The 23598-nt window shown below is 49.2% G+C and overlaps 4 protein-coding genes and 3 non-coding genes across 7 annotated transcripts; 5 read left to right on the forward strand and 2 right to left on the reverse strand.

Moving 5' to 3' along the window:
- The first annotated feature begins 433 nt into the window (after positions 1-433).
- BO87DRAFT_2969 (uncharacterized protein) lies at positions 434-901 on the forward strand. The gene has a single exon (XM_025619004.1). The coding sequence runs from the start codon at positions 496-498 to the stop codon at positions 820-822; it is 327 nt and encodes a 108-aa protein (XP_025485063.1). The 5' UTR covers positions 434-495; the 3' UTR covers positions 823-901.
- A 662-nt stretch (positions 902-1563) lies between these two features.
- Positions 1564-4979, reverse strand: BO87DRAFT_347648 (acyl-CoA dehydrogenase mitochondrial precursor). Its single transcript, XM_025620940.1, has 4 exons — positions 3988-4979; positions 3448-3561; positions 2501-3352; positions 1564-2386 (listed from the first exon to the last, which is right to left on the reverse strand). Exons 1-4 carry the CDS (start codon positions 4776-4778, stop codon positions 2020-2022), a joined length of 2124 nt encoding a protein of 707 aa, XP_025485064.1. The 5' UTR covers positions 4779-4979; the 3' UTR covers positions 1564-2019.
- A 53-nt stretch (positions 4980-5032) lies between these two features.
- BO87DRAFT_371769 (senescence-associated domain-containing protein) lies at positions 5033-7316 on the forward strand. Its single transcript, XM_025622116.1, has 2 exons — positions 5033-6059; positions 6115-7316. Exons 1-2 carry the CDS (start codon positions 5426-5428, stop codon positions 6990-6992), a joined length of 1512 nt encoding a protein of 503 aa, XP_025485065.1. The 5' UTR covers positions 5033-5425; the 3' UTR covers positions 6993-7316.
- A 554-nt stretch (positions 7317-7870) lies between these two features.
- On the forward strand, positions 7871-7952 carry BO87DRAFT_t2. Its single transcript has one exon. It is a non-coding gene; the product is annotated as a tRNA-Ser (tRNA).
- Positions 7953-13655: 5703 nt separating this feature from the next.
- Positions 13656-17001, forward strand: BO87DRAFT_392286 (putative serine/threonine protein kinase (Kin4); the record flags this gene model as incomplete). The annotated part of the gene is made up of 2 exons (XM_025625002.1): positions 13656-14969; positions 15022-17001. The coding sequence occupies 2 exons, from the start codon at positions 13656-13658 to the stop codon at positions 16999-17001; spliced, it is 3294 nt and encodes a 1097-aa protein (XP_025485066.1).
- A 1826-nt stretch (positions 17002-18827) lies between these two features.
- Positions 18828-18939, reverse strand: BO87DRAFT_t12. Its single transcript has one exon. It is a non-coding gene; the product is annotated as a tRNA-Leu (tRNA).
- Positions 18940-22233: 3294 nt separating this feature from the next.
- Positions 22234-22345, forward strand: BO87DRAFT_t3. The gene has a single exon. It is a non-coding gene; the product is annotated as a tRNA-Leu (tRNA).
- Positions 22346-23598: the final 1253 nt, after the last annotated feature.

Here is a 23598-nt window from a genome sequence, read left to right on the forward strand (position 1 = left end):
CCTCATGATTCGCTTGGATAGAGAGGGGGAGGGGGATGCAGAGGAATCAGATTACATGATTCAATGGTAGACTGATTAGTCAATAGTATCTAGATTGAGAGAGAAAAGAAAGAAAGAAGAGAAAGAAAGTCGATAACCGAGATGCTACGAATCCACATGGTCGGTTTCAGATTCAACCAGAAAACCACAATATGATCGATCATTTTCATCATCGTAAACATCATCAGAGCCCCAGAATGACCCAGTGTATACTGGCCCCCCTTTTTTCCTCTTCATGGAATGTATCTTGTAAAAATTTTACTTTTTTCCAGAACCATCTGCGTACCACACTTTCCATCCGATTAGCAAATCTTCCATTTATTTTTTCCCCAGCCGGCCCGCCGCCCACCGGCTCGTCTACCGGATTTCCTTCTTTCTACAAGGCCCATCCATACTTTACTCGAAGTAGACAAAAGAAATCAACCCCAGCTACTACTATCCACCTACCCTTTAACGATGATTCGAGCTCGGCAGAGTAAGCGTTTAAATCCAAAACTAGCACAGAAAAGAATAACACAGAAGAAGAAAAAAAGAGGATCAAACCGGGGAGATCGGATCCAGAATAACTCCCGAAAACCCTCTTTCTGTATTCTTCTTCCTTCTTTCCTTTCCCTTTCTTGTGTAAGCTTCCGATCGGAACCAGTATACCCAGTACCCAGCTTTTCATTTCTGTCATCGGGGAGGGGGGGGGTTTGTCCTCTCCAACCGAGCCTCCATCAAAACTCTCTGATGATCCTGATTCAATTTCTTGGCTTGGCTCTTGGCCTTGGCTTGCTTGGCTGACTTGGGAAAAGATATGATATATCAAAAGAAGTTAATGCAGGCATATTTCGGTATGATTATTGTACTTTCGGTCGGATCGGTCGGATACCTCTAGTTACTACTTACTATACTAATCATATTTCTTACTCTAAGTTACGGCTGTAGTTGTTGATCGTAACTTTGTTCAACTCAACTCTGGGTCGGATGGAGCCTACTTAGTAGTTAGCACTAGCATTCAGCCTGCCTAGGCTGCAGTAGCCCTTAACATTATTTATCCATCTATGAGTCTATCTAGTCTAAGTATAGTAGATGGTTAAGTCTATTCTGGTTAGTTGATTTAGTTTAGTTGGATGGATGTGGATGGATGTCGGGGAAGGGGGCGCGGGGAATTCGGCGTTTAATTTTATTGGGTTCTGCGCTTCATTATTCATACTGTAGAGTATTATTATTAGTACTGTACTGTTGAGATGGATTATTTTATAAATACGGGATTTCTAACTAGCATAGTAGATGTGCAGTTGGACAAGAAGGTTAAACTACTCGGCCGGTAGGAAAGTACTACTACTTTTTTTTCCCTTAGCAAGGAAGACTACTTACTGTAAGTACTAGGGTTCCCACTAAGACGCTAATCGATGATACCTACCCAAATAGTATTTAGTCTTTCCTGAGGTTTTTCTATTCTCTTGTTTGCCGACGTGGCCAATTATGGAATGGATGGATGTAGTTTCCGGGTATTAATGGTACATAGCGGTAAGAGGGGATGTTTTCTTTTGGGTAACTACATATGTATGAATGTATGTATGTATGTAACTATGTGCTTTGTAAGTAGTGGATCCCCATTTAACATCTGAGATGCATATTCGGATGTCGGATATAAGGATGAGAGGATATTGGAGGAAGGATATATGGATGTATGGTAGTCTGGTAGAGAATGTAATCGGTTCCAGTCCCATGGGTTGGAATTTGAGTTTCTCGGCTAGATCGACACGAGGTTCGTTGATTTTCATACCCTTCTTCGGATGTGAGGGAATTGGGTCATAAAGATACATAAAGTGACATAAGAAGAGGATAAATATGGTATAGTATAGTGTGTCATGTGTATGTATCTAGGATGGATCGGATCTCAATCTATGAAACGGAACCATAAACCGAATGACGGATGATAACATGGAACAAGTGGGGGGAAAAAAGAAGTAAGAAAAAAAGGTATCGTTTCACTTAGCGAGTATACTGCTTCTGTAGCAACTTGGCAATCGTCTGCAATTGAATGTTGCTGGTTCCCTCGTAGATGGCGCCGATCTTGCTATCCCTGAACATCTTCTCGGCGATACCTTCACGCACGAAGCCCATGCCTCCCATCCACTCCACTGCGGCCCCAGCCACGCGGCCAGCAACTTGCGAGGCATACAGCTTCGCCATTGCGGCATCTTGCACGAAGTCTTGTCCCGCTTCCTTCTTGCGTGCCGCGTTGTAGACCAGCGCACGGGCGGCTGCGATCTCAGTGTACGCTTGTGCCACCTGGTGCTGCATGCCCTGGAACTCGCCGATCAGTTGGCCGAATTGGCGTCGATCATTCCAGATGTATCTGCGACACGTGTTAGCAATTGGAAATATCGGCCATGGGATGACTGCTTCAGGTCCCCTCGGAGATACGGGAGTCCCGCGGAGATATGGAGAGGTGGTGTTAGGGGACGCTTACTGCGCAGCATTCTCCCAGGCGCCGAGGGCCAGCCCGGTCATCTGGGCGGCGATACCAATTCGTCCCTCGTTCAGAATGCTGATGGCGTACTTGTATCCCTGGCCCTCTTCACCAAGCAGGTTGCTCTTAGGGATCAGGACATCGTCGAAGTTGAGCACGCAGGTGCTGCTAGCCCGGATGCCTAGCTTCTTTTCCTTCTTCGCAATGGAGAAACCCGGGGTATCTTTCTCCACGATGAAGGCGGTGATACCCTTGTAACCCTTGCTGGGGTCAAGGTTGGCAAAGACAAGGAACACGCCGGATTCCATGGCGTTGGTAATCCACATCTTCGATCCGTTGATCTTGTACCCATCGGCTGTCTTCTCAGCCTTGGTCTGCAAGGCAAACGCGTCCGATCCGGAGGCCGGCTCCGACAGACAGAAAGAGCCGACGGTGCCAGTAGCCAGCTTGGGCAGCCATGTGCGTCTTGCCTGCGCGTCACCGTACTTCATGATAGCGGTGTTGACTAGGGTGTTGTGAACGTCTACAAGAACACTGACACTAGGATCGACGCGAGCAAGCTCCTCAATCGCCACAATCGCCGCCGTGAAGTTCATCCCCGCACCACCGTATTCCTCCGGAATTTCAATGCCCATCAGTCCTTGTTCGAAGAGTTGCTCGACCACGGCAGGGTCCATGGTCTCCGCTTCATCCATGTCTCTGACTTTGGGCGATATTTGCTCCTGAGCAAACTTATTGACGGATTCGGACATTAAGGACTCTGTTTCGGAGAGGAAGGTGATCGGGGTGGGCGTCAGTCCGGACAGGTCGACATCCCGCCGGCGGGAGGTGGTGGAAAACGCATGGGTGCTGCTGGAGGAGGGTGTTAGCAATAGATAACGGCCATCACCGTGTGTATACTGCTATGGTTCTTGTCCTGTGGAAGGGTGATGACGGCCAAAACTCACCTCACAGCTAGCCTGGCCGACAACGGCTGTCTTGCGATAAGGCGGGCGGAGGTAGCAGTGCGCGACAAAGGCCGCAACGCACGGGTGATAGACGCCATAGCGAGATGGAACTGACTGGATTAGCTGGTTATAGTGTGTAACTCGAGGCCACGGCAAGACACGCAAGGGGAAGAGAAAGAGAAGAGGAGGAAAGCAGGTAGTGACGGGGAGAGATCACGAGTGAGGAGCGCAGACGGGCCTCGGTTAAACGCGGCCGAGGGCCGTCGATCAGCCGTCTCCCCGTTTCTCCAGCTCCTCCAGCTCCAGCTCCATCTCTCCGCATTTAACCACCTGCTGGGGCATATCTACGAGTCCTGTCAACTGGAAGCCATACCAGATTAATTAAATATCATTGTCTGAATGTCACTACCAACTTGTTTCTGTCAAAATAGGTTCCAGTGCGCCTATCTATAGCCCGAGACATAAACTCCCAACCCCTCGTTCACATGTCATTCCCGCTCTATCAATTATCATATGCTTATCACCTTTTCTGGCTCAAACACCTTTGCTTGAGAAAAGTAATAACCTCGCTGGTTCGCCACAATACGCTTCCCCGTTCGACTATCTGTAAAGTCACAGTTGTAATGCGTATGGCCAAATCCCCACAGTCGCACCTGGGGTTTCTCCCAGCACGCCTCTCCGGCGAGATCCGTCGCGAACGCCGATGATATAGGACTCTTCGCGTGCGCGGGATCCACCGCCAGAGGTGCAACAGTTGGACTGTGATGGGTAAAGATCACAATTCTATGATGGGGGTTGGATCTTGCGATTTCAGTGACTTGATCGTTGAGCCAAGCTCGGTCAGCTTCGTGAGCAGCGCAGTGATCCTCGACCGACCAGTTCTTGATGTAGTAAAAGTCATTTAAGCCGAAGCTAACCCTTTCCTCTTGCATCTCGCTGACCTTGGAGTGAAACGTGCACCCCAGAACTGTGAGATCTGGTGCCAGATCATATCGGGTTTGGTCGAGAAGGACAAACTTCCCTAGGTTGTGAGACCCGGACTTGGTATTTTGTATCTGTGCTCCTTTGCGTGTTATATCGTCAGAGAACCGCTTCAGCTTCTCCCTCACGTCCAACCAACTAGAGTGGAAGGGCTCGTGGTTCCCCATCACGAGAAAGACGATCTCAAACTTGCGGAGCTGATCTTCGATGAACAGGAGGAAGCCATCGTCCCTGACATTGCCGATATCTCCCAGAAGCGCTAGATATGGTGCTTTTGGCGCAATCTCAAACAAGTCGTATCCCTTGGGGTTTTCTAGATGCAGGTCGGAGACGATCTGGAACCGTGCCATTTTTAGTGAGGGGCTTGACCTCCCTAGTCTATCCCTCGATCCCAATTGTTCAGCACTCTAAGCGCCCTTGGCTCCAACAAGAACCCTGCAGCCAGTGGAAAATTCAGGGTGTGCACTGGCTGGCTTGTCAAAGAGGGGAAAGAGAGCCACCTCCACTCAACCAGGGCCTTTCCGGGAAGGGATGGGGGGTGAAACTTGCCGCCGGCCGCGAAGCTGTTCTATTCTTGTGAGCAGACGGACCACTCACGCGCCGCCGTGAGTATATGTGGCGGTGCGGTGTGATGTGATGGTGTGTGGCGCAGCAGTGCCAAGAGCGGACGGGGGCGATTATGTCACTCCCCTCTTGGCCGCCATCCATTCATTCATGCTTAATTTCCACGCTCATCGGCCTGCCCGGGGTTCGGGCAAGTATTTATTGCCTGTCCCCCGGTTCTGCTGTCGCATCTCTTCTCCTTCTTCTCTGCTTTACTCACTATCATAATTCACCTGGTTGCTGTGGACAGTACACCGTCTCTCATCTTGCAATCTTCCCCGCCAAGCGGCTGTGCCGTGTTATCAGCTCCCCCCCGCAAAGTCCTCCACTTGGTAACCACAGGGTCTTTGGTTTCTGAAACGTGTCTACTGTCTCTTTTCAAAGCAATTTAGTCATGACTTCTACCGTTCACGATCCAAGGCTACTCTACAGCATCGGCAACATCCGTGCTTTCCACATTCAGAATGGCGAAGAGACAGAGTTGACCCCGTCTGGGCCTCAGACCCTCTCTCTCCTGATGGTCCCCACCAGAACGTCCTCACCTGGCAATTCCCCCTCAACGCCTCCCCCTGATGCGTCTGCAGAGGAGGACTTTTACCTTCATCTGCATCTGCCACCGGAACTGGACCTAGCGCTTCCTGCTACCACCCAGATCTTCCACCAGTCTCCAGACAGCTACTTGATCCCTCGCTGGGATGTGGGCCCTGATGATGGCGCATTCATTCGCATCCAATTTCCGGGTATCGGTTCGGGTCCGGGTAAGGTCACACAGGATGATATAGATACCTTTGAGACTATCCTGGCTCAATGCACGGCGTTCCTCGAACGCGCTCCCCCACCGAGCAATCATGCTCCGTATAATCCCGCAACTTACGCGCCAGGCGAAGGATATGTTGCTCCGTCAGGGTTTGCCCAGGATGATGCCCATGGCCGGATCGTTCTTGTGGATGAGGAAGATGGAAGCGTCGTTGGTGAAATGGAAGGGTATGATGTGGTTGAGAAGCCTGGTGTCAAACCTGGCTCGAAGAGTACGTCTTCTATCCCTCCTAGCCCATGAATGTGCTAACAGTCTTGACTTGATAGGACCCGTGGAGATTGAACTTCCTACTGAAGCCGAGGGTAACCAAGTAAACGTCAGCAATGTCTCCGAGGAATACCTGCGGATGGCTCGTCATCCGGTTTACAAAGACTCGACGATCGTTCAGACCTCTGCGACTGCTTCTCGCTTGATTGTCACTGGATCTTCCTACCTTGCCAACGCTATCACGAGCGGCGCAGAAGCTTTCACCAAAAAGACCAAGCCCAACCCTAAACCGATGACCTTCTCTGACGCCACACATTCTCGGATTCGGAAGGTCGGTACATTCTCGCAGGGTGCTGCCGATCTGTCTGCAAAGACAGTTGGTCAGGTGGGTAAATACGCCCAGAATATCGGCGCCTCCCTGGCCCGCCGCAAGGACAACGGTACACAGAGGGGTGTCAATAGGTCCGGGGGCGACTACAAGCCCGGCATCCTGAACAAGTCGTTGATTGCGTTCTCGACTTTGACGGATGGCATCGAGCAGGGTGCTCGCAACGTATTGATCACCGGCTCCAATGCAGCTAGCACCATGATTGGACATCGCTATGGCGAGCAAGCTGGTTCAGTGGCCTCCGACCTCACTGGCGGAGTCAAGAATGTCGGTCTGGTATATATCGACGCTGCGGGTGTCAGCCGCAAAGCTGTGCTGAAGTCTGTTGCGAGGGGCATGGTCGTCGGCCGTATGCGCAACGGGCAGCAGGTCCTCGTTGGCACGGGCGACGGCGGTGATGTTCCTGCTGGAGTAGCTGGCCCAGGTCAGGCATATGGCCGTGAGCCGGTTGTAAGACGTCAGTCTCCCAGCTCGACCCCTCCACCCGCATACGGTGCACCGGGCACTACTTCATTGAGCGGTATGTCCATGTCGGGGGGCAAGCGTTGACGTGGATGCTCTGGGTGTGTTCTTTCGTTCTAATTTGTTTGCTACACTGTTTAATGTATGATTTTATGACCTTGATGCCCTGGGCTGGTGATTTCCCGCGTGTCGTCTCTTCTGTGCTCTTTCGGATGATTTTATGACACGTCCTTGTTTATATGGAGATATGATGCAGCCTGACATACGGTGGCACATCAATGAGACGGGAACAGCAGTGACATTTGTTCTTGTCATATACTACACTAGAGAGACCAACTCTATCTCCAGACTAGTTGTGAATATTAATTTTCGATACCCAACCACCAATGTTGACTTTCTGTCTACTACGCGGTATAACTACTACAAATTAACCATAAACAGGAACAGTTGCAGCGGTTTCGGTACCACTAGGCGTGGGTTTATCGTAGAGATGTATCCGAGTCGATATCCTATAATCCAATGCATTCCCAGCTGATACCTACGTCTTGCTCCTCGTTCTCGAACCGGCGCCTATCACCAGGTCCAATTATGGCATACACTGGGTCTACATCAATTAGTAATAGTTATGCTGCTACCTGGGCACTGCTCTCATGGTGAAATCATCGCACCTTACTACTGCTTACCATGACCTGCCGCAGCAAATATATATAGTAGTATATAGTTCACAGTATCATCTCGCCAATTCACCCAGTATTACTACCTGGCAGCTAACCTACTAGTACTACTTAATAGGACCAAGCAATGAAGCTACTAAATCAACGTAACCCAAAGCAAACCAAACCATACCTATACAGAGCATCCCAGCACATCCCTCACTGAGTAACAAAAACCACACCAGAAAGATACCTCTTTAGCCTAGCTTCCCCCTAATATAACCAAAACCTCACCCCGTAAACATGCAATAAGACAATATGGCCGAGCGGTCTAAGGCGATAGACTAGAAATCTATTCTCTTCGGAGGCGTCGGTTCAAATCCGACTGTTGTCGATATCTTTTTGTTTTTTTTTTTTCCCCTTCCCCTGCAGTAGTACTCTCTGGGTGGAACTCTTTTGTGGGAACTGTAAGTAACCATTGTGTGGTTGTTGTGGATCGTGGGTGGGGTCGGTTGGCGGGTTATCCAGAATTATCATATGGGGGTTGAGATTATGGGTTCTTGGTATAGAGTATATCTATAGTCTAGATATCTATGGGCGGTGGGAGGTATGCAATGCATGCTTGGTAGTCATGTGTCAATATCGATTCATTGGGTTCATGTTACAAAGGATGTAGATAGTGCCGATGTCTAGAGTTTAGGATTCAGGTAGGTAGAATTATTTCTCTGGGTTAGGTGGGTATCTGGTTCTCTGTTCGAATGAAGAGGGGAGAAGGTGTATGACACGCAGTAAATTTTATTGATTGGAAGCATGTGAGATTTATGTGCAGGGTGATGTAATGTTGTACACCCTGTATGCGTGTATGTATGTAGCCTAGGGAGAGCGGGGATAGCAATGCGAACATAATGTGGGAGAATTGCATAAGTACTACATATGGGCTATGAGCAATCTACAGCTGCAGTTCGGCATAATGCCACGTATAAAGGGGAATATCTGATGCTATGCTGCATGAATGGATTTATTGGGTAGGACAGCTTTGTTTCGCTACTTAGCCAGTAGATGGTCGATATGATCATGTTCGGAGATGCGCGCGAGTCATTCCTTACCCCAGAGATGAGTGAGAGGGTAATGGTATCCTAGCAAGGCTCCCTATAATGCAATTTATTATTTACCTACTAGACGATCATGCAATATGTATATCCCCGAGAAGGACCGCCTCGTTCCCGGGGAGATCAAGCAAAGGAAATTAGTTATATCTCAGTCCCTGTCATAGTAGTACCCCATAGCTCGATGCAGAGGCAACAAGTAATATAGACATGCAGATCATGTTCCACGCGACTAGCCCAAGAAAGGGAAAGATCATATAACTGTGGTGTTTATGTGTTCAGAGATTATTTCAGATATCCATGTACAGATAGTTGCCCATCAGACCCCGATTTGGGAAAGTAAACATGGCGCAAATTGGAATTGGTTTCTCAGACAAGCATTGATTATGTTGCAGAAGAAGACATCGATAAGGCTGGCAGGGTAAGGAGATCTCCCCGACAACCAGCAGCAGCAGACAAACAAGGGGATTGATGAAGGGATGCAATTGAAATTATAATTAGATCGGTTAGTTAGTTAGCTAGAGTTTACTGTAGATAGTTGTCACAGGCTCACAGCGCATACGTAATTGGGGGAAATCTCCGAAACTCACTATTATCATCGGCGCGATGCTGGGGTAACGAACTGGTCGTCGGTCGTCATGCGGAGTAGATCCGGTTACTACTTACAGTACACTCGTAGGGTTACACTGCAAAGGTAGTTGCCCAGGCCGCCAAAAGTAATCAAGAGGGGTGTCTCCTTGATTGAGCATGGGCCTTTTTCTGTTTTGTCTTGTCTTGTTTTGTTTTGTTGCTTCCCTGGGAACATCCCTGTCGAGAGTTCCTATTTTAGAGGGATTGGCTTGACGGGCCCCCTCCCTCCCCTCCCTCTCGGGTAAGCCGAGTAGACTAGACTGTCAGCTTTTTAATTAAATAGCTGGATGAGGTGCATCCTAGCTGGCAGGCTAAGGTAGCTAGCTGATCAAGGTCGGTTTCATGTCGGAGACGTAGGAGTAAGATACAGCATTAGCATGGGGTGGTTGGTCCAATGGCGTGCAAGCTGGCGCTAGTTAGTCCAATGCTGCACTCATGGGAATATCTACTCCATTCCGGAAGAATCCGGTTAGTGTGGTTGGACATGTCGTATCAGTAGCTATCAAGACTGGAGGGCGGAGTAAGTAGAGTTGCGGAGGATGGGGTTCAGGAATGGAAGTTTATCGAACATGTAGATGGAAGGGAAAAAGACAGTCGATAAGAAAGATATCAGGAAGTATGATGATCCATCATCCAAGGGATAAAAAAGGAATGACACCAGCATTAAATAAGCTCGACCTTGATGGGCAAATAATTAGAGTACCGATCATGGTAAGAAGGACAACTCCAGGGATGGCGGTTATCCCTACCGTGGATAGGATATCCAAGGGTCAAGGATGGGGCAGGACCCAAAGAAGAAGAGGAGCACGTAGATGTATTAAGCGCTGTGGTTGGGGGCTTTTTTTTTTTTTTTTTTTGTTTTTGGTCAGGGACGGGTATGATCCATTGACGTGTATGTGATTTAAGTTCGTTTAGTTGAGTTAATTAGATTTGGTAGCGATCGGGAGTTCATGAAGCCAGTTAGTAGTAGTAGATTCTGAGAGGAAATCATAATAACAAGTCGAATAACAATTAAAACAGCAAACCAGCAAACCAGCAAAACAGACTACTGTAAGTCCCCTACTAGGCGGTGGTACCTAAGGCAGGTACCAGTGGGCGGCGTGACCGGCGGTACCTGAGGTGTCCAGGACGGTAATCTTCCGGACAGCCAATCAGCAGTTGGGCGCAGACGATGACTGCCCGGTTAGTCGCCGTAATGACGATCGGCTGCCCCAGCGGCTCCAGTAGCGACTTTTTTTCGTGCCGGCTTGAAACAGTGGTTCGATGCCCCTGATGACTTGGCGCCTTCTCATGCTCACTTGGTCTCTGGTCTATTCTCTCTCTGGTCTGTCGGTCTGGCTGTGATGTGCTGGGAAGCTGGCAGCTGGGAAGAAGGGTTGTGTCGGCTGATCATGACCACTGCGCAAGACTCCAATTAAGTATACGAGGGCCGCTTGGTATTATTATAGTGGTAATCGACAGAAAAGCATGCATAAATCGGCACACCAAGTGAGTACGTAGTAGATAGTCGGTTCTAGTGAACACTACTACATAAGGTACACGATCGCCCATCCGGACGAATGACCAGACTCAGAAGGAGAATCCCAACGGCCGGTCGAACCAGGCAAGGGACAACACCCACGTTCAGGCCCTTGTTTTAGTGGTTCTCATCTGGATCGGGCGTCCATTACGCCCTTTTTCTGCCCCATTTTGCATCCAAGAAGGAAACCAAAGGAGAAAGGGAACAGGAACAGGAAGAGGAAGAGGAAAAAGAAAAACAAAAAAGCATTTCGTCACCACCTCGTGAGGATATTAGGTAGCCAGGGAAGGCGGTCATCCCCACTACTAACGTTCTAGAGTCAGTCGGGTTTTCCCAATTGAAGCCCACTCCTCCGTCCGTATTCAAGGTTCCCATGGTCCAGTCACATCCCTCGCTCCTCCCAATATTTCCGAGGTCCCCCAATGCAGCTGATTTTGATGTAGTTCTGTTATGTAGGTAGGTCTCTTATGGAAATGTAGGTTGAGATATGAATGTCTTAAATAGAATTTGATTTTCCAGTAAAGACCGAGCTGTATTTGACTTCATTCATCTGTCATTAACCTGTTGGTTAATTCCTTTTTCTTTCTACTTCCTTTTTTTTTTTTTTTTTTTTTTTTTCTTTTCGCAACTGCCATGTTGCGCTTTTAACTTCTGGCAAGTTGCTTATGATTTTAAATTGGGGCGGCGATGATTATTCCTGGCAAAGAGATCCGACCCGCTGACCCGCTTTTTGCTTTCCCCAGCCAGCACAGCAAAGCAACGCAAAGCAAATGCTGGTTGACGGACTGGTTGCCCGTTCCTTCTCGCGACTCGCCTTGGAATTATTTGTCCCTGCTGTTTCTCTGGCTCCCCAATTCAGGTGGGAACCTCATTTCTATACTTGACATTCTGCTACGTACTCCCGACACGAGGTAACCAGGTCAATTCATTCACTAACCAGATATGAAGTAGTTAGCAGTTAGCAGATAGTACTTAGCAGGTGGCCCCGTCAGAGTGCTTGGGTGGGTGTTCATCGTTCGCAGGAGGGCAATAATAATAATACCTGGCTTATTAGCTGTATCTAGTAGTAGTCGACTAACTAGCATTATCAAAATTATTATTTTTATTTTTATTATTATTATTATTTTTATTCGTATTGCTACGACTTCACACTTACCACCGCCATCTCTTCCTCCCCTTCTCTCTATCCCCTCTTCTTTCTTCTTTCCCATCATCATCTCTTTCCCTCCATCCTCTTCCTCTTCCTCTTCCTCTTCCTCTTCTCTTGTTCCCTTTGTTCTTTTTGTTCTGGTTTCATTCGATTCTTGTTCTCTTCACTTGTTATTTCTGCTTCTTGCCTTCGTTTCGGGATCCTCTTCCTTTTAGACGCCCTCCCCCCCCCCTTGGGTCCTTTGATCCCGCCGGTCTTCCTGCTCCCCTCGCGCCGCGCCCCCCCCTGTCCGCTCCCCGTTCCAGAGACGGACGACAACTCCACACCAGGCTTCAAGCACCCCTCTTGTCGCGACGCTACTGCTACCGCTGCTCAAGCAACTACTGCTGGCTGCTGGCTTGCTGCGTGTTGCTGCATCTTCGTTCTTCCCTCTTCCCTTCCACCATCAACCCCCTCTCCCCAATTTCCCCTTCCCTGTTGATCATGCTATTCAAAGTAGCATACACTCTGCCTTGTCAATTCCCTCGGAAGTGTTGAAATTGGTGCCGTATCTGGGAAAAGGTCCAAAGCGAGCTTTCCCGTCGTCGACTGTCCATCGTGCTAAAGTAAGAAAGTGGCTCGTGGTGGTTAATTTCGCGTCTCTCCCGAGGCTGCTGCTCTTCCCCTTCCCGCCCGCGTCGGTCTCGTCCCTCCGATCTCCAATTCCTCAATCTCTCGAGCCGCAGACTCTCTTCCCCCCCCCTCTCCCTCTTCAACCCATTACCCACCTGGGTAGCCATTACTCGTGGGAAGAGGCCAAGGTCCAAGAGTCAATTCTGCAGTGCAGATATTTCCCCCCCTTCTTGCTGCGATCCTACAATATTACCAGGGGTTCGCAAGAAATCAAAAAAAGAAAAAAAAAAAGAAAATTCAAAATCCACAACAAGCAGCAGCTTATGCGTTTCTTTGACAAACGCGAGTATTGACTAGCTTCCTCTTCTTTATTTTCGCCGACGTCGCTTTGCACTAATATTCTGCTGCTTCTAATCGACCTGGTGTCCTTTATACCAACATCTTTCTGCTTTTGTCGGTGACCCAGTACCCTGTCAGTTGTTTCCCTAAACCATTCATCCCTTATCGGTGGTTCGAATGGGACCTCCGATGACTGAGACTGACTCGAGAGACAACAGCTCAGCTGCCCGACCGGAACCCTTTAGCTCCGGACTGATCGGTCACTGTCTCCCCCCCCCACAAACAGATAGTAAAAAAGAAAAACAACGACGTCCTCTTTTATCTCCCTCTGGAGGGCTTGGACGTGTCGGAATTCAGCTCGCCGATCGCAATTGCTCCATCAGAGCGAACCGAGGTGATCGCTCATCTGCCGTCTCGCGTCTGCCTGAAGAGGCTGTCCCCGGACCGCAAACGCAGCAGTCCCTCATCTCAAAGGCTCTGCTGCGTCTTCAATAAACGAAGGTATGTGACGTGCTGCCCTACACTGTTGGCCGAGATTCCACATTGGTCTGCCCCTCCCCCGTGGCTGCTCCTGTCCACATTCCTCCCCCTCCAGCTCCGTCATTCCGAATTATGCGCCGCAACTCTGCTGTCAGCGTCGCCGCGACAGTCGCCGCGATGGAGCGTCACACAGCGCAATCCGTGTAGTGCTAACGGCTCAGCAGCTAGCCTCCTCTTCGGTCCTGACAGCTTCTTTCGGCTATGAACGACTCCCAATCGCAGTCCTTGCCGCTCACCACCCATGCATCCCCAGCCTTGACACCCGCAGCGCCGTCCGAGCAGGACAACAACCGCTCTCCCGCTTACCCCGACCTACTGGGTGCTCCGCCCGTCCCGCCGCCGAGGACGTCGTCAACTCACCGCGGTCACCATGGTTCGAGTGCAAAACCCTCCTCATCCTCCGCCGAAAATTCCTCGAGTTCTCGTCACGGAAAGAACAAAGCCGATGACCGGAGTGCAAGCCACCGTGAGAGGAAGGGGGAGGACAGCCAATTTCGCCCGGTGAACATGCCCGAGGAATACCCGCAGGGTCCGAGCTCCCACGCGCCGGGGGCACCGTCTTCGGAGGATAACATGGAAGGTTATGCAGGCCAGGGCGAGCTACAGAAGGAGTCTAGCGCAGTACTCAATCAGGTCCTGGTGAGTGATCCGTCTGTGGACATCGAACGGGAGCAGGTCCGGCAGGCCGGCTCGTCGGTATCCCCATCGACGGAGAGCGCTCCGGCATCCGGGTTGGGCTTGGTGGGAAGCGATGGTGTGGATGATGGAGGTCGAGGTGGACTACGAAGCCGGCACGACTACTCGGATCATGCTGTCAAGCGCAAGGAGACGACGTTTGGTCAGTACATTCTTGGACAGACGCTGGGTGAGGGCGAGTTTGGCAAGGTGAAATTGGGGTGGAAGAGAGACGGCACCATACAGGTAGCCATCAAGCTCATCCGCAGGGAGTCTCTTGGGTCAAATCCTAGCCGGTTACCCAAGATCTACCGCGAAATCTCAATTTTGCGTGACCTCGCTCACCCGAACATCGTTCGGCTCCACGAGATGGTCGAGACGGACCGTCACATCGGTATTATTATGGAGTACGCCTCTGGGGGTGAGCTCTTCGACCATATTCTGAACAATCGGTACCTCAAGGACAATGCCGCTCGTCGCCTGTTTGCGCAACTCGTTTCGGGTGTCGGGTATCTTCACAAGAAGGGTATTGTCCATCGTGACTTGAAACTGGAGAACTTGTTGCTGGACCGGAATCGCAACATTATTATCACCGATTTTGGTTTTGCGAATACGTTCGACCCCATGGACGAATTGGGTGATGAGATCGAATATAACCTGACGAACAAGGAGTTTGTTAAGCGGATGCGCTTGGACAGGCCCAACGCCAAGGGTTTAAGGCGAGGTGATCTGATGCAGACCAGTTGTGGAAGTCCTTGTTATGCCGCGCCGGAGCTCGTGGTCAGCGACTCGCTATACACTGGGCGCAAGGTCGACGTGTGGAGCTGTGGCGTGATTTTGGTGAGTGACACTCGCATAACATAATAATTGCAACGCGCTAATTGGTTCATAGTATGCTATGCTCGCGGGATATTTGCCCTTCGATGATGACCCGGCGAATCCGGACGGTGATAACATCAACTTGTTGTACAAGTACATTGTCACTACCCCTCTAACATTCCCCGAATATGTGACCCCCCACGCTCGCGATCTTCTGAGGCGCATCTTGGTGCCTGATCCTCGGAAGCGCGCAGACCTGTTTGAGGTGGCCCGGCACAGCTGGCTCAGCGAGTACTCGCACATTGTTTCCCACATCACGAGCAGTACGACCAAGGTTGCGGACATTGCCACAACCACCGTCACTTGGGGTATGGATCCCGCCAGGAATCCTGCAGGCTCTGCCACTAACCCGGTGTCTCGGGCAGAACCGCACAAGGAAGTGCCGTCGCTGGCACGCAGCGCATCCGTTCGGGAGCCTCCGAAGACATACAACAATAGCCCTGTTCCCTCGGTGGGAGGACTGATCCACCATGCAGGAGACATTTCCCAAGAGCAGGCGGTCGAACGGTCCAAGACTCCTCGAGACACCAAACGACGAACCGTGCAGGTCGAATATGTTGCACCTCAGTCTCAAACTGCGCGGGGCGAGGTCCCTACCGGAGTGGATGCAGGTATCGCGGAGCCAGCTGGGCCGTCGGAGCCTCGACCGACGAGAGCCAGGTCAAATAGTCGGCCCATCGTGCCTAATATGCCGTCGGGCACCCTGGCCCGTGATATGTCTGGCGCGTCCAACGTGCGGACTGGAGAGCCAAAGGCAGCCGCTGGCCCGGCGCCGGCACCTGCTCCTGGGCACTTGCCTCGCTCAACGTCCGATACTTCTGCACTCACTGGGACGGCACCAACATCTGCGACCCATGCCACCCGCCCCACTACCGGTGGCTCCATGGCCTCGTTCAACGCCGGTCGTTTGCCATCACGAGGCTCTTATGGACAGCCGGTTGCGCCAACTGTGGCCGCTACGAACGCCCAGGGTCGGCTCGCACAACCCAAGAGCAAGCAATACGTTATCTCCGCCCCTCTCCAGCAAGATTCGTCGTCCCAACAGTCCATTGGTCAACCAAGTACACAGAAACTGCCGGCTAAGTTCAACACGACACCCCGACAAGAGCCCCCGAAGGGCCACAAGCGATCCAACACGGTATCAAGCATTGGCGAGAAGCTGTTTGGCCGCTCTGGTTCCATTTTCGGAGGGCGTGGTGGACAGGGTAGCGGTCCTCGACAGAAGAATGGCAAGCGTTATCCGCCTACGAGTATGAAGGAACCATACGGTGGGGATGACACCCGGATGTCGATGGATTCACGACGCTCCATGCAATATGGATATAACCGTAAGACTAGTGAATCTGGTGCGGAAGGCCGGCCTCGAAGGTTCTCATTCCTACCGCCATCATTCTCCCTGAAGGGATTCTCTTCCAGCAGATCGCAAACTCCTGATGAAGAGTCGCAAACAGACCGTTCGACGGAAAACCGGGTCGAACCACGTCCGTCGACCAGCACAATGCAGGCTCGTTCGCGCGCAGCTAGCTATGGGACACAGGATGCCATTGGAGCGGCGCCTGAGGGTGCTCCGGGAGACGAAATCCTGACCCAGGACGAACCCATCAACTACCAGGCCCGGATTGACCAACAGTTTGCCGTACTACACTCGAACCAATCTGGAATATACCAACCGACCTCTTACAGCGCGACCTCGGCCGAGCAAGTGTACCAGAATGAGAATGAACATTATTATCGCAACCAGTACGCCAACCACTCAGCACCCAACCACTACGAGGAATACTCCGCCCCGTACGATAAGACGCCACGGCCGTCAATGCAGGCTGGTCGACCTGGACGAGGCACTGGCGTCTTACCCAAGAACCACCGGAAGTTCGCAGACGCCTACGAGTACGAACGCGACTTGGCGCACCGGCCTGGCAGCTCTGGCGCCGCCAGAAAAGTAATGGATTTCTTCCGTCGACGAGCAAAGTCGAGAGCCGGCGATGACCGATAGGCTGGCATTCTTGGTCTTGGAGCTCATCTACTAATATTTTGTCACAATACAACACTGAACGCGACATAGCCGGTCAGTGTAGAATTGGTTACCGCGGTCGAACAATGACGAATGACAAGCAGTCCCCGTCTCATTACCTGCTTGCGATTCGGGAATTGAACGTATGGCAATGCCCAGGAAGGCGACGCAGGTGCTCTGGCATTCGCCGCAGACCCAGGATCCCCACGAAGTGAGGACGGGTTCGACGGAATGACGGGTCTCGATTGGTGCCTCTCGGTTTGGAGGTGGCCTTTGAGGCGACCAGCTCTTGGAAATCGGCATTGAAGAGCAAAATGGTTAATTGGATACCCCCGTGATACCCACGCAAAATTCGTCCCTTCTGTTGCTTGCAGCTATCGAATTGTCCTCGCATTGTACCAGCAACCGTTTGTTCCCGCATACATATCCCTATCTCGCATTCGAATTTCCCCTGTTTTCCATAAAGCCTTATTTCCTTTGTTCAAATTCTCGTTTTTCCTTTCCCTGTCACTATAGTACTGATTGTAAATTGATTTTTTTTTTCTGACTCCCCCATTGATTATTGCGCATTTTTTCTCTACTTTACTTCTTCTCGGACGTGGTGTCCTTGGTGTGCTACGGCTATTTACATTCCTATTGATCAGGATTATTTTGTGGTTAATTTAATACGTTTCTTGTGATCACACAACCCGGCCTCTGTCGATTTTGATGTGGTATTTGTTTTGAACCGGTGGGTGAGGATGACTTGGTTGGAGCATTACCAGTGCATTGAGCGCATGTCGATTACCCTAGCATCTTTTTCCATAACTTCATGCCCTTGGGGGCCACAATTCAGAGTATAGTGTGATCCACAACCCTTGATTGATAGTAATTGGGGCTTTGCAGAATCCCTGTCTAGCGTGAGCGGATACCCCATCTATTTGCCCGCATCTATTGATAGTAGCCGTAACTGCAGCCAACTCCAGCCCATCGAAGAAGTAGAAAGAAAAATATCGATTCGTGGCTTAGACTTATCCTTGTCTTGTCCTGTCTTCTACCCCTCTTTTCATCCCCACTATCTCAAACATCTACAGATGACACTCAGCTGAGGCTGTACCTGAAACTGACTAACTAGATAGACCCAGCGATAAGGATGATCATGCAGCCAGCTACTTAGTGGTCTGTGAGTCCAGTAAGTACAGTAAGTCATCTGCCGTCTTCTGCACTGACTATATCTGAAACAACCGCTGTGCTTACTTACTTCTGTTGCGGCATTTATGGATGTATGCTTTGATACCCTGGCTGGCTGTTGGGTCATTGACATTGGCACATGAGTGAGTTAGTTAGTTGTGTACGCTGCAGTAGATCAGATTTTAGGACAAATGGATAGTTGATAGAGGAGAATAATGATTTTGGACCCCAATGGGGTGGTGTTTCGTTGGGATGGATGGATGCATGGTGTATGTAGTGTGGTGGTGTGGATAGTGATGAGGTGTGTATGTATGTGAGGTATGTCAGTCAGTCAGCCTTGCGAGTAACTAACTAACTAGCTAGCTAGCTAGCTAGCCCCCACGGCAGTTGTGTATCTACTTAGTTACTGATTGCTCACAAGACACATTGCCATTCCAGGTGTTAGGGTAGACCGATAGACGATGGTTGACTTGGAATAGCACAGTGAGAGAAGCATGTACCCAGGCCATGCATCTATCTAATTAGTACCATCGAACAATAAACCCAAAATTAAAAATTAATAATTAAAAACTCAATGAGCAGGACAGGTTACGATATGATATAGTAGTTAGTGGAACCATCAAAAAACAAAAAGAATATGACAAGAGTGGGATTCGAACCCACGCCATCTTACGATGATCAGGAAGCTGTGAAGCTGGGTATTAAGGTGGACCTTAACCTGACGCCTTGGACCAACTCGGCCATCTTGCCTTGAGATAATATTCCAGCCTTAGTTTATGCTATATGAGTCTAAACGTGGCAAGGTGTTGTACCAACTTTGTGTTGTATTGTAATATAGTCGGTTCTAGATAAGGTGGTGTGGGTTGGGTTGGTGGTGGAAAGAGTTTGATGGTGTTGTAAGTATGTTAGGGTAAGTAGCTTAGAAGTATTTACTAGTGGTAATAGTATGATAGATGATCCAGATCGGAGCGGGGATACCATAATGCCTAGAGACTTATATCAAGAGCACAGTATAGAGGTTAATGACAACATAATTGACCGGAGAAGCACAATGCTATGATTGTCATAACTCCACTTTACAGAAATGAGTGGCTTCATCTATTGTCCACGTCATCTCGATGATCAACACACCCCAGCATCCTTCTTGGAGAACCCGTTGTATAGAAAAACGGATTTCATTGATCTACAGGTGCGGGTTGTTTCATCCATCGCCAACATAGTCTCAACCATCAACTCGCCGCAGCAGCCTGCGTGATGCAGAACCATGTTTATTCATCATCCAATATTATTACTAGAATTCACACAAGCGAGTAGCTTCGCTCATTGTCCCCAATATGCCCCATAATCTTCTTGTGGTGGTCACTGTGACGGCTACAGCGTGCCGGATCGCTTCATTCCAGGTATGGCTGGTCATGCATGAAACGAGGGAAGAGAAGGAATAAAGTCGGAGTTCAAGGAGGGTACTTGGTAAACCAGTAGGAAATGGGCGGATAAATAGGTTGAGGCCATGTGCCGTGTAGTAAGTTTACTACTAGGCTTCTTAAAAAAAGTGCATTCATCCTCCTCACTGTCTGTCTTCAGTTGTGGAATAAAAACGTCTGTGGGTGCTGCTCTAGCATTCCAGATTCGTATTTTGACACTAAATGTTGTTCATTCTATGCTTAGAATGACTTTGGTGTTGAATGTGTATTCTTCCATCAGCTGTCAAGCATTGCAAGCGGTTCGATAAGTGTTGATTGAACCTGCTATGAATAGTATGTTCCGAGCAGCCCATAACTTTGACAATCTCGCCAAAGTTTTACGCAATATGGTTATGTGTATGCCGCATTCAAGGTCATTGATCCTGTTCTATTGGGCATGTATTTCGACCGCGGCCCATGGACATTGTTGCAATGCTGCCCGAATGTGCGTTCCTCTTCTAGTCTTGGTGCAACCAATCACAGTCGGCCATTACTACCTGCATGCGTGCTTTAAAAGCGCAGCCATAGCGCATTGCTTCGAAAGATCTCAAAAGCTCGAGGCTACCAATCGCATGGGTCCGGAGTATATCTATACTCCTGGTTCTCTTCCCTAAGTCGCAAAGGATAATTATTTGTGCCACTTGAGGAAGTTCTTCACCTTGTGCTCTGCTCTAAGACATGTAGTTCGAGATGTTTCATGTAAGTTTTGCAGCCACAAACGGCAGTCGACCAATGCTGCTGGTGTGTGCTCCTCAAAAGCCCGGTAATAGCTCGAAGTTGACCAAAAAGATCTTTTCTGTTATCCAGTCCCGCGCTACTGTCCGTAATTAGGGGCTGGCTATATCTTGATGGGAAGATATCAAGCATCATGTAGATCAGCTGGAGATATGGGCTCCCAGAAAAGGGTCGATTTGGTAGCTTGGCCCATATGTTTTGCTGAATTGAAACCGACTGTAGGACGGAGAATAACGCTTTTCAGCCATTATAGCGTTTTTTTTTCAGCTTTGTTGATGGTCTCACCGACCAGATATTACATGGGTTGTACCGACACAGCGATATCCTTGGTTACAGCATAACAGCCAGCACAGTCATCTAGCAAGTTTCGATGCCTTATTGGCAAAGGCATACGTGGAGAAATGAGATAAGCGGCGTAACGCCCTTTCCTAGTGCTGGAGCAAGCGTCAGCATATGCACTCTTGGCAGGCCGTCTCACCAGCTCCAAGCAGGAAGATTTAATATTTTTCTTGACCTTTGTAAGCAGATGCCGTTGGTCTGATGGCTATAATACCTATCCCTTCGTTGTCTTGATTTGAAGTGTCTCCTCTGCACGTGCGAATACTTTGGATGTGTATTCGACCCTCTTGGGGTGGGATCAAGGTAGTACCGATTACTCCAGGCATCCGCTGGTGGGGGGTAACGCCATAGTAAAGCAGATATAGTAGCTCAATACTGTGAACAATGTGCTGTATATCAAGCAACCATATATCATATTAAGAAGAGGCGTCGGTCATCGACTGTACCCTTTCTAGCCAACTTGCTCAACGAATCGAGTGAAGATACTAGTAGATAGACTTTATCGAGCAGATGATGGTTTCTCAGTGAGATCAGAGAGATGATAAAGAAAGAAACACGCGAGACGAGAGAAAAATGATTGTTTATATACTACAGGACCGAGCAGCGATTAGTCGTGAGTCCGGACCACATTGTGAATCTGTATCCAATACTGTGAATACGAACTGAATACGAAATGAATCCAACCTCAACACGGTGAAGCAGCGAGAAGAAATAGAGAGGAGGGGCATCACTACAGAATGCAGTAACGACGGAGATCACTACACTCAACTAAGCAAAATTCACATGGCCGCTCATACATACACGAAGCTGAGACGAGCCCTACTTGAGCCGCATTCGAAGCCGTTGCGAAGGAATGACCCTGGTAAGCATGTCTTTTAGCGTCAATCAATCAGGCTGTTTAAAGTAGATATTCAGCTATTGAAGTATACTTAGAATTTTTTTATACTCCGTACTACACAGCCTTAAACTAGCGATATACTAACAAGCTCACCTGACAGTAGATGGTGCGTCTGATCCTATCCCGGTAGAATATCTCGGCTTTTTGCACCAATCACATACTAGATCTGCGAGACTTCGGCTATGGTGAGACCACTACAGAGTACTAGTTAACTAACAGCAGTCGCATGCATGGTAGCGACGAGACCAGACAGATGCTACTTATTGACTAGTATGAAGTAATGTTGCTGACCATGCGTGCGACCATCACACTCCAACATCAACATAAATATTCCACAGACGAAATGTCAACCTGGCAGTAAACTACTAGTAGAATGAACCCCTAGTCCGAAACACGATTGAACATCCGATTCCGACCCCAAGAGATGATACAATCGCAGTGGATCCTAATGTGAAACTAGCGCGAATCACGCAACTCGGGCTGTACTATCCAGCAGACTAGTCTGGACTATCGAAACCGGAGGGTTAACAAGTCAATGATGGTAATGGTCTGCCCCGACTTACTTTTCATTCCACAAATAATACATTAAATCAGAGGATATCGTATGAACAAGGCAAGATGGCCGAGTTGGTCCAAGGCGTCAGGTTAAGGTCCACCTTAATACCCAGCTTTACAGCTTCCTGATCATCGTAAGATGGCGTGGGTTCGAATCCCACTCTTGTCATTTCCTTTTTTGCACTTTCCCACACCGATCGATATGATATGTCTTATTGTAGACGTGGGGGAGGTGGCGTGGCTGTTGATCCTTTCTACATTTACCATCGTCATCATAATTTATTTTTTCTTTTGCAAAACACTCTTTCTCCTCGGCCAGCCACGGACATAAACCTTAACATGAGCGTAAGCATAACCATAAGTAAGCATAAGCATTACCCTTCTCCCCCCACCACACCACACCATCCAGTCCAAAACGACAATAACTAGAAAAGAAACCTAACTTATTTCTTATGTCATATCCTCCCATCAATAGTTAGCTGCCTTCACCGATCGGAAATTTCTACAGGAAGAAAGCAAATGAATCAAGAAGAATCAGGAAGAAAAGCAAGTAATAGATGATCATCTCGGTGAAACACTGTCCGTCCATCCATTCACCCATCCATTTGTCCATCATCCTGCATCATGACAATTAAATCCGAAGGTAGTAGTTCGGATAAAAGGGTTATTTACTCCGTAGGTAGTATAGTATTCTCGTAAACATAAGCTCTTCCAATCATGGAGTACTACCCCCAAGGTAGACTGGAATATCCAAGTATGTCAGTAGTATGTGTCATGGACAGCCAAGTCCGGTGTGCAGACGTACGCGGACATGCATATCCGGATGCATGTGTTTCTGTAATGTGTATGTAGTATGTATGTAGGTGTGGGCTCGGTTAGAGAAGGAAGGGGGTGGTTAGTGGGATGATAAGGCCATTGAAGGTGTGTATCACCATTAGACATATGATATAACTCGTTATCAATATTACTATAGCAGATGGCTATTATGCTTAGATGGGTGCGTGCGTAAGTTTACTCGATTTGGTAATAGGAATATAACATTGGTGGAATCATCGTATAGATGAGCAAATAAACCAAGGAAAAAAAAAGAAGGTCAGTAACAATGAATAATGAGTTATCCTACTTAATAGCAAGAGGTGTGGGAGTTGGGCTGAGTTGGGTGCAGCAGCAGCAGCAGCAGCAGCAGCGGATGTACGTATCTCAGCATCCGGAGAGGCAAGTTGCAGTTCTGTGCAGAACCCGTGACCAGCAAATCCATACTGCAAGTTGTCACCGGGGGCTGGGGCTGGGGCTGGGGCTGGGGCTGGGGCTGGGGCTAGATCTGAGATCGCGCCGTTCTGGTCTGATCTGGTCCAGATAGCATATCTGCCAGCTGCCATGGCCACTAGTTATCTCTGGAACCCTGTCGGGCCCTTTTACTCC

The sequence above is a fragment of the Aspergillus neoniger genome (genome assembly GCF_003184625.1).
Source record: "Aspergillus neoniger CBS 115656 unplaced genomic scaffold BO87scaffold_1, whole genome shotgun sequence".
NCBI lineage: Eukaryota > Fungi > Ascomycota > Eurotiomycetes > Eurotiales > Aspergillaceae > Aspergillus > Aspergillus neoniger.

Excerpts from the sequence above, each read along its gene's own strand:
- BO87DRAFT_2969 (XM_025619004.1), top strand. The coding sequence starts at position 496 with ATGATTCGAGCTCGGCAGAGTAAGCGTTTAAATCCAAAACTAGCACAG.
- BO87DRAFT_347648 (XM_025620940.1), bottom strand. The coding sequence starts at position 4,778 with ATGGCACGGTTCCAGATCGTCTCCGACCTGCATCTAGAAAACCCCAAG. Across the intron at positions 3,353-3,447 it reads TCGGCCAGGCTAGCTGTGAG|CAGCACCCATGCGTTTTCCA; the intron begins GTGAGTTTTGGC and ends ACCCTCCTCCAG. Across the intron at positions 2,387-2,500 it reads GCCTGGGAGAATGCTGCGCA|ATACATCTGGAATGATCGAC; the intron begins GTAAGCGTCCCC and ends CACGTGTCGCAG.
- BO87DRAFT_371769 (XM_025622116.1), top strand. The coding sequence starts at position 5,426 with ATGACTTCTACCGTTCACGATCCAAGGCTACTCTACAGCATCGGCAAC. Across the intron at positions 6,060-6,114 it reads TGTCAAACCTGGCTCGAAGA|GACCCGTGGAGATTGAACTT; the intron begins GTACGTCTTCTA and ends TTGACTTGATAG.